The sequence below is a fragment of the Neovison vison genome, chromosome 5 (genome assembly GCF_020171115.1).
Source record: "Neovison vison isolate M4711 chromosome 5, ASM_NN_V1, whole genome shotgun sequence".
Classification (NCBI taxonomy): Eukaryota; Metazoa; Chordata; class Mammalia; order Carnivora; family Mustelidae; genus Neogale; species Neogale vison.
The window spans coordinates 29412285-29428269 of NC_058095.1; the positions used below are offsets into that span (position 1 = coordinate 29412285).

Consider the following 15985-nt stretch of genomic DNA (forward strand, 5'->3'; position numbering starts at 1 on the left):
CCCGACAGCTTCCACGAGGCGAAGACAACTCTAGCCCAGGTCTGGGTCTGCTCGTGAGCTGTTAGTGCTGGAGCTGGGTGACCGTTCTCTTGTCCAGCTGATGCCATTCTGTCTCCACTCCTCTGTCTGACTTCCAGGTCCACGGACGCCTTCTCTGGAAGGAGCTCCTAGAGGGGGTCCGATTCCCTAGCCCCATTCCTGTTCTCTCAGGCCATCCATCCAAGCAGCTCCCCAGGCACATCTGGAACTGACCCAAGGAGACACAAGCCCCAGACACCTTGGTACAATTTTATTCACCAACTCCAGACACCCAGGCTAGGCCTGGCACAAAGGATATGTTCTTGCCAGTGGCAAAAAAACGGATACAGCGCGTTCATTAATACTAACCATTTTAATTTAAATTAATAGCATTTCTGGAAGACAAATGCAGTTGATAGAAAATATAAAAAACTTTTACTGTACAAATTTTACATCACATTCAAAAAAGCCAGTGTGTGCCTGTGGCCACGGAAGACGCTGGTTTTACACACACACACACACGAATGAAATCCGGGCTAACACTGTAGCATCACACGAGCTCCCGAAACGGCTTCACATTTATGTCTCCACCCGACCCCCCTCATCAACACGGAACAATAGCAATGCAGGCTTACAGGGCACATGGCTGCTCCCTGTGATGACAAGGAGAATGCCATTAGAGGACAGGATTCCAGCGCTCTGCACTGATCTGGTGACACAGAGAGGTCAACGTTGCTACACTGCCCACAACCAACGGGGAACTTGCTAGGACTGAAGACCTCGAGTTGGATGGAGAGCCAGCGGCTGTGGCTCTGGGGGTTAAAGGCAGCAGGGACACCAAAACCTAGGAGGGTTTTGGAGGGTGTGCCTGGGACTGGAGGTGTGCTGCGAAGGACCAAAGCTTGGGCTCCGTTCTCAGACCCCAGTGGGGACCTCTACAGCCCCCAGAGCGCTCGCTGGGGAGGCTGTCCCAGCTTCTGCCATCCCCTTCACAGTCGGCTGTGAGCACTGAATTCACAGTATCTGGCCGTCCTTCATGTGTTTCCATGGCAGATAGGAGAGCACACAGAAGGGCAAGCATGTCTTCCCAACCTCAATTCACAGTCACTTTGAGAGGGAGTAGGGGACCAAGTTTCTCTTAAATGGCAGGCAGCACAGAGGCTAAGCCAAGAGCTGGCCAGCTGTCCAGGGTCCTGAAGATGAAGGGGCTGTCCTCCACACCTTCAGCTCCCCTTCAGGGTTCTTGGCAGTGTTAGTTCCTTAAGGGCAGGGACTGTCCCTGCTCCCATCACAGCGTCCCCTGCACTTGGGCAAGACACCGTCGGTGTTCGATGAAAGCTTCTTGAACTGACCTGCAGGTGTGACACTCATCGGGGAGGCCAAGGGATGAGGGTTGCAAGCAGCCCCAAGGATGGAAGACCCATCAGGAGCTGAATCCACCTGGCTCACAGCTTGCCCATACCCTCACTGGGAAGGGTTAAGGAGCTCAGGTCTGGGGTAATGGGCAGTGGGAGCCTGGATACCTCGCCCTGGATACCTCGCCCTGCTGCACAGCTGTGCTCTCCAGGCGTGGGTCAGCCGAGGGGTGTTGGACCTGGAGTCAGGAAGGCAGCCCCACCACTTCTTGTCAGAGGCCTGCTTCGTATGACCTTCTGGCCAGACTCCAGGGAAGGCTCTGAAGACTGGGAGCTCTGCTAGGTGGATCTAAATGAAAGGGATAGGAGGGCCACCTCCTCCCCCTTCCCCATCTTGGCTCAGAGCATGGACACAGGGTCTGGGTCTGAATCCAACTACATCTCCACCCTCATCACCCTTGGTCAGTTCTGGTTTGAGGCCTACCAGGGCGTAACACCCACTGAAGGCTTCTTTGTCATCTGGAACTGTTCTCTTTAGGTGACAGCTTCTAATGAAGATAGGCAGAATATGTTCATTTCACGGACTTTCCCCAGTCAAGCCCCTCCTTCTGGTGCAAAATACACAGGCAGATGTCCTGACTCGGTTCAGGGGAGGCTCTGAGGACTGGTGGACTGGGTAGGTCTGCATGAACAGTGTGGAGGGGCACAGGCCTCCCGTCTTAGCTAAGGCCTCAGAATAAGGACAGTAGAAGAGTCAGGAGTGGCTCCAGGCCTTCAACAGGACTGGAGGAGAAGGGGTGGGCAATTCCAGAACCTTGGCATGACTAATGGGGCTTCTGAAGAGCCAGGTCCCCCTGTGGCTGGGAGGGTGAGCTCAGGAACCCGCTGCCTGCCACTTCTCCCTCCGGCTCCCCTTTTTGTTCTCCTGGGTGCAAGCCCTCATGGTACACGCAGCTGTGGGGCTGGGTCGTAGCTCTGGGGTCAAATCTCAGCCAGGACTGGGATGTGTCTAAAAATCTGAAGCCCTGAGTACCATCTCCTTGGGGTCTTCCTAGAAGCTGTGTGAGAGAAAGTTGTCTACAGGTGCTGGAAATCCTGGCCAGCAGCCCCTGGATCAATCCAGACATTATTTGGGTTTAATCTGTCTTGACTTCTCCAGCAGGGACAGGCTGGATAATTGGGGTCAAAAGGGAACCCAAGCCCTCTGGGAACTCCTGACCCTCAAAATCCCACTTGGTTCCTAGCCAGGGTTTCCTCTGCCAGAAGAAAAAGGGACAGTGTCCCTTTGTTAGGATAGGGGGAGAACCCTACAGAGGGACATTCTGGGGTTTGAGGCCAAAGCAGAGTCCAGGTCAAACCTTGTGGTCCCCATCCGATCCCAAGAACAGCCACAAGAATGGTGCTTTTCTTCCTTTTTCCTCACCGCCGCCATGGTCCTCCAGAGGGGAAGGCCATTCCCACCATCCCGGCCAGAGGTGCCAGTGTGCCTCTGCGGCCACCGTTTATTATTACCTATTGTGAAGCATCGAGTTCACGCCCCAGAAACATCCATGTAAACTTTTGCTGCCTGTCGGGGCAAGTCTGGTTGGCGGTGATATATCACTTGAAGAAGAAACAGCAGGTATGGCTCTAACGCTGGCCGGATGTTTCCCTGGATGGACGGGTCAGAGTCAAGGACTCACACTCCTGGTCTGCACCACTCAGGAGGGTGGACTGATGTTTCGAAGAGTGTTTTCGTTTGTGGCATGGTGGTTGTTTGGATGCTTTAGAAACACATTTAAGAAGAAAAGAAATCGGCAGAAAAACCGCACGGCTGGCTACATCTTTGGATTACTGGACTCCAGGACACCCAAGCCAAACCTTTCAAACCGGGGTACAACTTTGCTGCTGTTAATGCTGCAAAGAGGAACAAAAACATGGGTTACGGCCCCACTGGCCTTGATCGGAAGTAGGATAATGTTAGCCAAGGAGCGGGCCTGTTTCACAAGCTCCACAGAGGAACTGCCCCCAGCGAGAAGCAAGGCTTAGCAGAGCTGCTCCTGGTCAGGCGCGGTCTTGGGGCTGACTTGGTCACATACCCTCCCGGGGGGCAGGGGCTTCTCAGTCTCGGAGTGCCTGGCACCCGGCCTGCTGTCACTGCCATGGCCTCGACTGAGCTACTGTCTCACATGTGGCCCAGGAGAGCTCTGCTCCGAGAGCAACTGGGGGAAAAAAAGAAACCGGACCCCAAGTACCAAGAGAGCGGCCTCACACAATCCTTTCAGAAATGGTCCCCAAACATTGGGGGGCAATGTAGAAATGCAGACTCCTAGAGCCTACCTCCAGGGACCTGGACTCAGTTTGGGGAACCCCAGGAACCCGCAACTGGGAAGCAGCCCAGTGCCGCGTGTAGCCTCTCAGCCACCCTCTGGATGAACGCTCACTTGGGGTCTGGTACTTTCTGTCTGTGGGGATCGGCAGCAGAAACTTTGCTCTCATCAGTGCAACTGTTTGGCGACAGGCCCCCTTTGTTTTTAGGACCACTTTCCGGAGGGCACTGCTGGGGACAAAGCCCTTCCCAGCCAGTGACTTTCACAGCAATGGGACCCAAAGCCCCCAGATGGGACTGGCCTTGGGCAGCTCTGAAATCATCCCACTCCTTGCTGGACAAGACCTTGCAGGTTAACAGCCAAGCATAAGCCCTCCCCTGCATTGTGGACCCAGTCAGGCCCCGGGGTCGGGGGCAGCGGTCAGGGGCAGTCGACCTCACGGAGGTGTTAGTGGGGAGACAGGACCGCCCAAACACACCGGCGCCACCCCACAGAGGCAGAGTTAGAGGATGAAGTCCCAGACAGGGGAGGCAGCTCTGCTGGGCGGGGTGCAGGGGCTGTTAGGGGGTCTTCGTGGATGGCAGTTATTCTGACACATGGGCCATGGAGAGGGGGAGGAGGCTGGTTTTAAAAAACAAACAAAGCAAAAGAAGAAGTCTCGGGAGAGAGGCCTGGAGCGGCAGAGATCGCATCCCCTGGGTTAGTGTGCGCACGTCAGTTGGCGCTTGAGCGGAAGTCACGGTGCCGAGTGTCGATTAGGAGAAGGAAAGCCCCAGGTGCATGCAAGGCAGCCAGGCCTACAACCTACGGGGAGAGAGAGAAGAGAGGAGAACAGAGTCAGAACCCGAGCCCACGGAGCAGCAGAGGCCTGGCCAGGGCAGAGGGCAGGGAGCCCACTTTCCCTGCAGAGAGGGAGAGAAAGGCGTCCCCACTCCATCCCAGGCTTGGCAGCGCAGAGGGCTCAGAAGGGACCCGGCGCAGAGCGCCTGTCCCATGCTCCCCAGGACAGTCAGAGGATGTTTAGACAGAGGTTGGCCAATGGACCCATGGCCCCTCAGCCTTTGACTATCAAACCAGACTTCCTGAAAGTTCATTCCTTCTGCTTACTGTGTTCCCCTCTTTAAGCTCTGGCTGAAGGGTGCCCTGGCCTTGGACCAAGTCTCCCGAGTTCTCTTCCACCCTGGGATAAGCCGACATCCGCCACAGTGGGTGGACAGAGGTCCTGCCATGTGCGGTGGGCCTCCTCTCAGCCCTGTGAGACACACACAAACCTGTAGGACCCTTATGGGCGGCCATTTTGCCTACAGGAAGATCACTTTGGCTTAGGGGAACAGAACAGAGGAAACTGGGGAAGCCGGATGCAGACAGAGAACAGGAAGCGGGGTGCACACAGGCAGAGAATGAGCGGAATAACGGAAGACACACTATTCCTCCAGAGCAGGACAGGAGTTCTGAAAGTCCAGGCGACCGTCACGCCCTTTCCCGTAGTAGCGGCTCCGCCAGCGACTGGGGGTGCCCGGCGACCGTGTGGCCAAGTGCGGGCAGAGCGCCGTCCCGCGGGTGACGGAGTTGGGCGCCGGAAGCAGACAGGTGGAGGGAGACGATGGAGTGGGGAGAGGACAGCACAGGCCGGCATGTCCACCCCCCCCCCAAAATAAAAAAGCAACAAGACAGATGGGAAAGAAAAGAGAAAATGAGAATTCGAGGCGGGACGTGTTGAAGTAGAAATCATGAACAGGAAGGAAGCGGTGAGAGGCTCATTCAGGAAGGCTGGCATTTTCCCCTTTAGCAGCTAACACAGATGGCTGTGGGCAGGGGACACCACCCAGCTGTGGCTTTGTCTCCCACCTGTGAAATGAGAAGCTGGGGCTCTCCAGTCTTTAGGGAATCTGGAATCATCTCCTGAATGCCAGACCCACCCAGTGCAGCCTTCTCTTCTGTGGATGACCAAACTCAGGCCCAGGATGTTAAACAAGCTTCCCTGAGTCCAGGGGAACCCCACTCTCCTCGTCTCTACCAGGATAGCTCCTGCTGGAAAGCCAGTTCCAATGCCCCTTCTTCTGGAGAACCCTTCCTCAAGCTCCCTAGGTGGGCAGAGAGGGCACTGAGTGTGGCTGAGCGTCCCACTAGGGCTGTTCTTTGGCAAAACACTTAGCATGTTGGCGTCATTCCCTCATCTATTCACTGATTATACTGCAAGCTCCCGGCTGGCCGAGGCCTGGCCTGGGCCTTCTGTCTCCCCCAGGGGTGTGGCAGGTACTCAGCAATGGCTGGGTAGTACCCACACCTCCAGTGGCAACATTCTGTTGCCCCCCATTTGCACTAGACTCTGACCCATCTTCAGAGCAAAATATGGACACTAACGTGGCATTCTAAGAGAAAGGGTTCCCAACCTCAAACTGTCATTGCTCTAGGCCGTCCCTGCACATGGCCTACATCAGCGGTTTACCACATTTCTTCAGTGAGTTCTCTTACCGGCATCCCCTGGTCGGGTGACTCATGCTGGGCTCCCCCCCTTGCCTATAGCTTCAAACCCAGTTTCATTTGTTTTCAAGATGGGCCAGCCAACCATACCTAAGCCAAATCCAGCCACAAAAAGATGGATCGTTTTAAAGGTTAAAAACAAAACAAAACAGAAAAAACCAAGAACATATGATGGAGATCATATGAGCCACAAGCTAAAATATTTACTAACTGGCCCTTTCTAGACTAGGATGGATGCTGTTGCCACCACACACCTGGGCAGCAGGTAGGAAATCCAGGAGCAGCTTCTCCAGGGGTCAGTGATGGGATGGCAGGTGCTCCAGCAGCCACCTTGGGGGTGTGGACAGGCTCCTGCCCCTGCAACTAGCAAGAGCAGCTCCACTTTTTCTGGTTTATATACTGGGAGTCTGGGGCAGATCGCACTTTTAGAAAGTGCCCTTTGCCTTAAAAAAGCTTAAAACCATTCCTATCGTTCAGGGGTCCTTTCACATATGGACTGCTCAACAGGTTTCTGCACAATACACAAACTAAGAATGGTTTTTGCCTTTCTAAATGGATTGGGGGGATCAAAAGAAGATTTCATAATATGTGTAAGCTGCATGAGAGACCCCTGGGTGGCTCAGTCGGTTAAGCGCCTGCCTTCAGCTCAGGTCATGACCACAGGGCTCCGGAACTGAGTGCCAGTGGGGAGTCTGCTCAGTGGGGTATCTGCTTCTCCCTCTCCCTCTGCTGCTCCCCCTGCTTGTGTGCTCCCTCTCTCAGGCAAATGAAATAAAAATCTTTAAAAAAGAAAGTTGCATGAAATTCCAGTTGCTGCATCCATAAATAAAGCTTTCTTAGCACCCAGCCAGCCCCCTGGTTTATGCACTGTCCCTGGTTACTCCTGCATTAAATGGCAGAGCTGAGTCCTTGCCATAGAGACCATGCTCAGGACTGTGGCGGTGCTGCTGGGCACACTACAAATCCTAGGGATGGGAGCTATGGCTCCAATTTCCCTTCATGCCTGCAAAGTTTAACACACTCTCCACGCTACGAGGTCACCCCCCGATCTGGCCCCAGACTACTTTTTAAAGCTGTGGAGACTGAGGCCTAGAACAACGGACTTCCTCGGATTCCCACAAAGGGTCTGCGGCAGGGTAGAGGCCCACTTCTGAGGGTCAGGCAGAGCCAGAGCCAGAGGGACAGAGAGAAAGGGGAATGAGGCGAATGGTCAGGAGGAGCACATGCCACCTGGTACCAAGGGGTACCAAGGACTGTGTGATTAAACAGAAGGAGGGTGGCCTTCCCTCCTCAAAGTGGCACAGAAACGCGGGCCACATGGTCCCCAACCCAGGTGGCTGGTCTGGGGGGTTCCAAAGCCATCTCGAGTCTACACCCTTTTAAGTCAGAGCAGCTCTGCTGATGTTGGTGTTGCTCTAATACCCACACTGCTCTGGCCTCCAACAGGGGCTGTGTCTGGCCCCTTCTGAGGCAGATTCCTCTCGTCCAGGCCTGTCTGGGCCCAGCATCAGCACTGCTCTGGTAACAGGGATATGCAGGTTTTCACAGAAAAGGACTAGAGACGTTTGTGTCTCAAAAGGAGTCTCTGAAATAAACAAGATCCTAGTATCACTTGGGCAAGGGGGCGATCTGGTTTGTGTATTCCCCAGATCTAAGTCTTAGACAGAGTGGACGGTGCCCTTTAAGATACCAGGAGAGGCTGCGAAGGCCCACCGAGGGGCTACTTACTCAGCAGACTTCCAGAAGTGGCCGGGGTGGGAGAGCCGCCGGTTCAACTTGGGCAGCTTCTCCAGCATGTCCATGAGCAGGGGGAAGCTGGGCCTCTCCTGTAGGTCGAAAGCCCAGCAGGCAGACAGGATCTCCTGTGAACATAGCCGGCAGGGGTGGGGGGTGAGAGCTGGCGGGGAGGGAGGGAGGAGGGCGCAGCTCGGGCACTCTGCAGAGGGTCCCTTCGATGCTCTTAAGCCCCCCGCCTCCATGTGGTGGTCCCCCAACATCCTGCCCATGTTAAGAAGATTGGCCATGAATCTCAGAAGAGCTCTCAAGCTTTCCAGTGGAAAACAAAGTGCACGAGCTTGTCTCCCCTCTTTCCTTCTTACACCGCCCTGGAATAACAGGATCAAAGCTGAACAAACAGCTAATAGGAAAAGAGATCAGAAATGGGGTTATAGGGGTGCCTAGGTGGCTAGTTGGTCAAGCATCTGACTTCAGCTTAGGTCATGATCCTGGGATCAAGCCCTGCATTGGGCTCTCTGCTCAGCAAGAGCCTGTTTCTCCTTCTCCCTCTGCCTCTCTCCCTCTCTCTCTCTTAAATAAATAAAATCTTAAAAAAAAAAAAAAGAAAAGAAAAGAAAGAAAGAAATGGGGTTGCAGAATTTTCAAACAGAAGGCAGAAGAGGGCGCCTGGGTGGCTCAGTGGGTTAAGCCTCTGCCTTCGGCTCAGGTCATGATCTCAGGGTCCTGGGATCGAGCCCCGCATCGGGCTCTCTGCTCAGCAGGGAGCCTTCTTCCCTCTCTCTCTCTCTCTGCCTGCCTCTCTGCCTACTTGTGATCTCTGTCTGTCAAATAAACAAAATCTTTAAAAAAAAAAAAAAAAAGCAGAAGAAATGCAAGATGCTCAGAATATATGTGGGGTAGAGCTGTGACAGGGGTGGGAGCCTCCGCGATACAGCAATGGAGGCTGGGAGTGGCCAGAAGGATGAGAGCCAGCAGAACACCTGTCCTGACTGCCCCTCAAGGGGCACCAGGGTGGCTCAGGTGGTTAAGTGTCCAATTCTTGATCTCAGCTCAGGTCTTGATCTCAGGGTCATGAGTTCAAGCCCTATGCTAGGTGTGGAGCCTACTTAGGGAAAAAAGAAAAGAGAGAGAGAGTAAAGCTTCTCTCACTTGGGCAGTTTGCTGCCTGCTCTCCGGATCTGAGTGTTTACTGCACACTTTTCAGCCTTTCGGTTCAGGAGAGCCTCGGCAAGAAGACAGGCCTGCCTACACAGCCAGGCAGAAAGTGCTCACCCACGTATGCTCAGGTTTTTGTTCTTGAGGGCAACTACACCCCGTGGGGTTGCCCACCAGGTTAGGAAAACAAGAAAGACCAAAGTACCCTGACCAAAACACCAACTCTGGAGTAAAGTAAGTGTGTGTGTGTGTGTGTGTGTGTGTGTGTGTGTGTAGAAGCATAAAACAAGATCAATAAAAACATACCAACAAACAAGGAAGAGCTTGAGATTAATTATAGAACTCCTGCAATCCAATGCTATACCCCTCAGCTATACCCCCTAATCACAGAGCCTCTGAAACAAAACATTAGGTAGGAATACTGGCAGATAAAATCCAGGAAGCTCCCCAGATTGTGCCCCCGATTTTAGGTAGGAAGAAAAAAACATCAAAGAAGGTAAAAGACACAGAAGCTCACTAAGGACTGAATTCTGTCCAATGGGAGTTTCCACAAGAGAAAACAAAGGAACTATAGGGCAGGAAACTAGGTAATACAGACATAATGAAAGAAAATTTCCCAGAAACTTTTAAGGGAAGCTGGAATCTTCCCTTAAGTGAAGGGACCTCACTGAAAAAAAGACTATCAAACCAGGAAAAATAAACTTATTCTAAGGCATATTTTAATGACATTTCAATGCAACAAGGATAAAGAGAAGATCCTAGATGTTTCCAGAGAGAATAAAATAGGGCATCTACAAAAGATATTTAAGAGAATTTTAAGATTAATATCTGATTTTTCAGCAATGCCCTGGACATGTGCTGTATACTGACAGCACAGCTAAAATTTCATGTTCTTAGGGAAGATTATTGTGAACCTCTTGGTGTGAGAACAAAATCAGGACTTGCTCAGGCGCATATAAGGATTCCAAGACTATCTCCTATGCAACCACTGGGAGGGAGTTCTTTTAGGGTTCTCTCGCATTTTACTGGAAAACAAATAAAGATATGGGGAGACCTGCGATCCATGAAATTCTAGTACTGAGCCAGGGATGGACAAAAAGAAATGGAAGGATGACAGCACTGCAGCAGGCCTAAAATTCCATTATCCAGATCATGAGAAACCAATGGGCCCTAAGAAGAATGGAACAAATTCCATTCCATAAGCAGTACGTAGGAGCCGCAAAACCTCAGGAATACGGCAAAGGTGGTGCTTGTGACCATTCTCAGCAAGAAAAAAAGAAGACAATCAGAAACTACAGGAAAAACCTAAAACTGCACAAGAAAACCATGGTCCATGTGTGAAGCCAACAACATTGTGGTGAGCCTCTGAGTAACGGACAGAATGGAAGAAGAGAGAGAGAGATGCACAAAGAGGAAAATGTCGTGAGCTGCTTAATCAGCGGCTCATGGCAACGAGAATCTATTACAATGGCGCACCCGTATTTCTTTTCTTTTTACTTTCGGCCTCCATCTGCAGACATAGCATGGACAATTCAATGAAACTGACACAGAACCAGTCTTAATAAAAGGACAGAGGGAAAGCCGATGGGAGGCTGAGCAGAGAAGGGGCAGAGGAACAGGGAATGGAAAGCTGCTAGAACAAGCATTGGTCTTTTGGAGCATGACCTGAGGTGGGGGACTGCTGGTTTTCGTTAAGAAGCGTTCTGGGTGCCTGGGTGGCTCAGTGGGTTGAGCCTCTGCCTTTAGCTTGGGTCATGATCCTAGGGTCCTGGGATCGAGCCCCGCATCGGGCTCTTTGCTCAGCGGGGAGCCTGCTCCCCTCCTCTCTCTCTGCCTGCCTCTCTGCCTACTTGTGATTTCTGTCAAGTAAATAAATAAAATCTTAAAAAAAAAAAAAAAAAAGGGCACCTGGATGGCTCAGTGGGTTAAAGCCTCTGCCTTGAGCTCGGGTCATGATCCCAGGGTCCTGGGATCGAGCCCCACATCGGGCTCTCTGCCTGCCTCTCTGCCTACTTGTGATCTCTGTCTGTCAAATGAATAAATAAAATCTTTTTTTTTTTAAGATTTTATTTATTTATTTGACAGAGAGAGATCACAACTAGGCAGAGAGGCAGGCAGAGAGAGAGAGGAGAAAGCAGGCTCCCTGCCAAGCAGAGAGCCCAATGCGGGACTCGATCCCAGGACCCTGAGATCATGACCTGAGCCGAAGGCAGCGGCTTAACCCACTGAGCCACCCAGGCGCCCTGAATAAATAAAATCTTAAAAAAAAAAAAGAAAAAAAGAAGTGTTCTGACCTTTTGACGTCAGCCTAGGCGCACAACTCACTGTGGCTGCCGTGGCCAGAAACTTGGTGGTGAACTTACAGCACTGGCTGGAGGGGCAGAGAAAGGTGCTCTGCAGAGGGCACTCCCTGCTTCTGATTATGATTCAAAAATCACTTTTTATTGCCCCTGACTTATGCCCCCTCTACCCACCAATGGTAACGTGTTTAAAAAAACAAAAAACAAAAAAACCCAGAAAACAAACAAACAAACAAACAAACAAAAAAAAACCCCAAAAAACCAAACAGGAAAGTCAACTTTCATGAACCAGGAGCTGACTGCTGGACCATTTTCTCTTTTCCCCACTTCCCTGCTCCCTAATCTATTCTTAAGGGGCTTCAAAGGACCCGCAACCCCACACTGTAAGAAAACCTTCCAGAACGGAACATGAAAGATAAAATTAATTATGATCTTAGCCCCAACCCAGGCCAATTAAATCCTTCTCTCTGGTCGAGGCCCTGGGGTCCTGATATTTTCAAAAGCTCCCAGGTGGGGGCGCCTGGGTGGCTCAGTGGGTTAAGCCGCTGCCTTCGGCTCAGGTCATGATCTCAGGGTCCTGGGATCGAGTCCCGTATCGGGCTCTCTGCTCAGCGGGGAGCCTGCTTCCTCCTCTCTCTCTGCCTGCCTCTCTGCCTACTTGTGATCTCTCTCTGTCAAATAAATAAATAAAATCTTAAAAAAAAAAGCTCCCAGGTGATGCTGACTTGTGGTCAGTGTTGCACTCTGACTCACTTGCCTCTGATGGGCTCTACGCCTTCCCCATTCTGAAGACCGCACCCACCACTCTGTGCACCAAGACTGCAAGTACGCAGAGAGAGAACGGAGATTGCTACCAGGAAAGCAACTCGCTATTTTTTTCTTTCACATAAAACATACAGGCACATTCTGGTTTATACAAAGGTGTCCTGCATGACTTTATTGTAACAGGTAAAAACTGGAAATAACCTAAATGTCCAACAACAGAGAAGTAGCCATATTAGGGTGTACGCCAGGGCAGACAGGTGTAAAAACAAGACTCTGTTCATGATTTCAGTTAATAAGCACATCAAAACACCACGAGGAAAAAAGGTCATGATTTTTAAAAAATGAGCTACATGTTATGATCCTGATTTTGTCAGATACTTATTTAAAAAAATTAAGGCACTCCTGGGCGGCTCAGCCAGTTAAGCATCCGGCTCTTGATTTTGGCTCTGGTCGTGATCTAGGGGTCCTGGGATTGAGCCCCCGTGTTGGGCTCTGCACTGAGTGGGGAATCTGTTTGGGATTCTCTCTCCCTCTGAATCCCCACCCCACACCTCCAACCCCTTGCCCCATTCACAGTCTTTTCTCTCAAATAAAAATCTTAAAAAAAAAAAAAAAAAAAGACGGGGTACACCTGGGTGGCTCAGTGAGTTAAGCCTCTGCCTTCGGGGATTAAGCCCCGCATTAGGCTCTCTGCTCAGCAGGGAACCTGCTTCCCTCCTCTCTCTGCCTACTTGTAATCTCCCTCTCTCTGTCAAATACATAAACAAAATTCTTTGAAAAAAAGAAAAAGAAGAAGATTAGAAGGTACCAGCTGCTTAAGTTGCAGTCTGAATGACTCAGTAGCCAGGAGCCTGAACCTCTCCTACCTCTAGTCCCCAGGGGTCTGGGGCTATGCCAGGGAAAGGTGGGTCTGCCCGGGAAGGAGTCCAAGAGCATCGGGGAGGCACTCATGACGCACCTGCCCTGTTCAACAGCCCAGAAGAGGTGCTATCAAGTGGCCAAAGAGCCTGATGTTGGTGCTACAGATTAGCCTTTTGGTGTCCCTCTTGGAGAAGCACACTGTACAGAGAGAGTCTGCTTTTCAACCAGACGGCAGGTCCCCCCTTGGAATAAAGCACCCCGGGCACCATGTCCTAAATGAACGTTCCAAAGATTCCCTAACAGCTAGCCACCAGTCAAAGGAGGAAAATATGAAGATCTGGTCAGATCCCGAAGGAAAATCAGGAGCCTTTCTCCCAGGGCCTGTCTCTACTTGCAGACGGTGACTCTGCCAGCACCGTCCCTGGCGTCAGCCTAGTTAGAGCTCAATTGGACCCGCACTGAGGATCCCTCCAGGCAGGCACCCCCAGTGCTAGGCCCCCCAGATACCTCCTGGAGCGTGTTCACATCCGGGCTAGCACCTGATTACCATAGGGATGCTGCCCGTACCGGAAACATCCAGCCCTGGCTTCCTTACACCACTGTGCCGGGGCTGGGACACTTAGAAACTGCCATGCAGAGAAACCATCGGCGGTGTCCAGAAGCAGGAGGTCCGCACCTGTGTTATGATCTGGCTTTTTGACAAATACGCTGCGGAAACTTCGACTGGTTCTTGGGTGTTTGAGAAGAACATTCGGGGCGAGATTCATGTGATGCCACAGGAAACCCCTGTCTGTGTTCCGTGTGGGGAGGATTTGATCATTTTCCTCCATGTAAGGAACATACAGGGCTCTACTATCTTTTCCAACTCAAGAGTCCATTAAAACCAGGACCTTTCTTTCCAGTCCTTTTTTTCCTTTTTTTAAGACAATGGTTTTTCTAAAGAAACATAGTTGGGTAATAAAGGGCACAGGTGTTTTGGCAGGCAAGCAAAGAGGCCCACTTAGGACACTTTTGCCTCCGTGCCCCATTTCTCAGGTGAGTGAATGCAGAAGGGCGCACCTGTCGTGTGCCCCACCCCCCGCCCCAGCCCTTCCTCCCTTTCTGAGAACAGGTGGCTACTCACAGTGACTTCCTTCCCCAGGCTGACGGAGGCCAGGACACGCTTCATACCCTCTCCACTTCCAATCTGCCAGATCAAGGCCTCTGCAGCTTGGTTCTTAAAGGGCCAGTCTCTTGCTTGCAGTTCATACCAAACAGTCCTGCGGGGACCGCCCGGGCAGCGTGAGCAGCTGAACCGCCCAGCCCAGCTCCCGCGCCCAGGACCTCCTGCTGCCACAGTGCCAGGAACCCAGCCAGCACACCCAGGATCCTCCTCCTGCTTTCCCCACCCACCACACTTCCAGAAATACTGCGATGGCAGCCTGGTGGCCTTCCTGTGGCCCAAAGGCCTTGCGGTGGGAAGTGTGAGGCTGGATAGGCTTGGAACAGAGTTCCTGATACAGAGATCTTCAGCAGGGCTCATGCCTACATCCCAGGTCGGGACAGGAAGAGACTACCTCCCACAGGAAGGTACCCTGAGATTCCAGAGTGAGGAAGACAGCCTCTCCAAGCTGCCTTGCCTTTCTTGACTCATCTTGGCCTTCTCCCTCAGCTGCCTACAATCCAAGGCAGGGGCCACTAGCCACATGGGACTACTGAGCAATGGACACGTGGAGAGTGAACCTGAGGGGTGCCGTAGGGGTAACATACTCATCCAAGCCCTAGAAAACTGTGTGGGGGTAAAATAACTGCTTAATCTTTTGTTTTGATGACATGTTGCAATGACATTTTGGATCTAGAGTTAGATGCATGATTTCAACGGAATTCATCCGTTTTTCTTTTTTTAGAGTAGCTGGGAGCAACTTTGAATTCTGTATCTGGCTCACATTGTATTCCTATTCTGTTTTTCTTTTGGTCACCTTTGTGGGGCACTAGAGATGGGCTGGCAGGACCCCCTGGTTCTCCCAGAGGGACAGTGTTGAGCTCTGGTCAGCATCCTCATGGGGCACTGGGTGAGACGGACGCCCAGAAATAACCTTAGTCCTCCCGAAGCAACCTCATAGGAGGCAGCATAATTCTCTGCATTTTACAGCAGAGGAAGAGGTCAAGGATGTGGTCCCTTAGCCAACAAGCAGCAGAACCAGAACTCAGCACACCACCGCCCTGCCTCCTTGCCGCCCCCTTGCCAGCCAGCAGGGCCCCTTCTTTTGGCCACACTTGGCCTCAGAGCCCCAGGATGGGGAAATCAGGGGCCTCCTCACCCAAAGGCATAGACGTCAGCAGCTTTGGAGAACGGTAGTTGGTCCTCGTCCTTCCCGGGGGTCATCTCGCGCACAATCTCCGGGGCCAGGTAGCATAGCCAGTCATGGGACAGCTTCAGCTGGTTCTCACGCCTGGAGGCCAAGAAGCCAGGGCAAGGGCATGGGGCCTTTCAGCCAGCAGCGAAGAGGCTGCACATACCTATGCCCCAGGAGGAGCACCACCCCCCCATGCACATCCCAGAAAACAGTTCACTGATTTGCACCTGCAGAGGCACCTAGAGAAGGGTGATAACCAGCTTCTTCCAGGAAAGCCGGCCAGTAACCAGTATCGGCAGGGAGCAGATTCTCCACCCCAGGAGATAATCAGTCTGCCTGTGTATCTTACAACCTGGCCCAGGGCTCAGTCTCCAGCCAGACTGCCACCCTCCTTCCCAGAGGTCCCCCAGATTCTTGGAGAGAGCTTTTCAACCACCACCCTTCAAGATTTGGAGGACATAAACCCCGATGCTCTTCCTCATCGTGTCTCCCTCCTTGGGGTCGTGAACCCTGGGGACACAGCCTCCTATGGGTGTCAGCCTGAGAATGAAGTACTATGTACAAGGGACCCAAATGTCACCCAAGCCTGATTCTGGACCAGAACTACAGAACAGGACCGCAGTAGAACTCTGCCCCTCTCACCAACAGACAGCAAGAACTGCATG

General features: G+C 52.1%; 1 protein-coding gene across 5 annotated transcripts in view; it reads right to left on the bottom strand.

Annotated features, from left to right (window-relative positions):
- Window positions 1-372: 372 nt before the first annotated feature.
- Window positions 373-15985, bottom strand: part of KSR1 (kinase suppressor of ras 1) — a 149863-nt gene continuing 134250 nt past the window's right edge. For 3 of the 5 annotated variants that reach the window (XM_044248339.1, XM_044248338.1, XM_044248341.1), the window contains 4 exons: window positions 15285-15416; window positions 14108-14243; window positions 7895-8028; window positions 373-3269 (listed from right to left, as the gene is read on the bottom strand). In XM_044248339.1, coding sequence (XP_044104274.1) covers window positions 3191-3269; window positions 7895-8028; window positions 14108-14243; window positions 15285-15416 — 481 coding nt within the window. In that variant the 3' untranslated portion in view covers window positions 373-3190. Of the gene's footprint in view, window positions 4487-5107; window positions 5189-7894; window positions 8029-14107; window positions 14244-15284; window positions 15417-15985 lie in introns of all 5 variants that reach the window. The other 2 variants (XM_044248342.1, XM_044248340.1) reach the window with 2 other exon arrangements.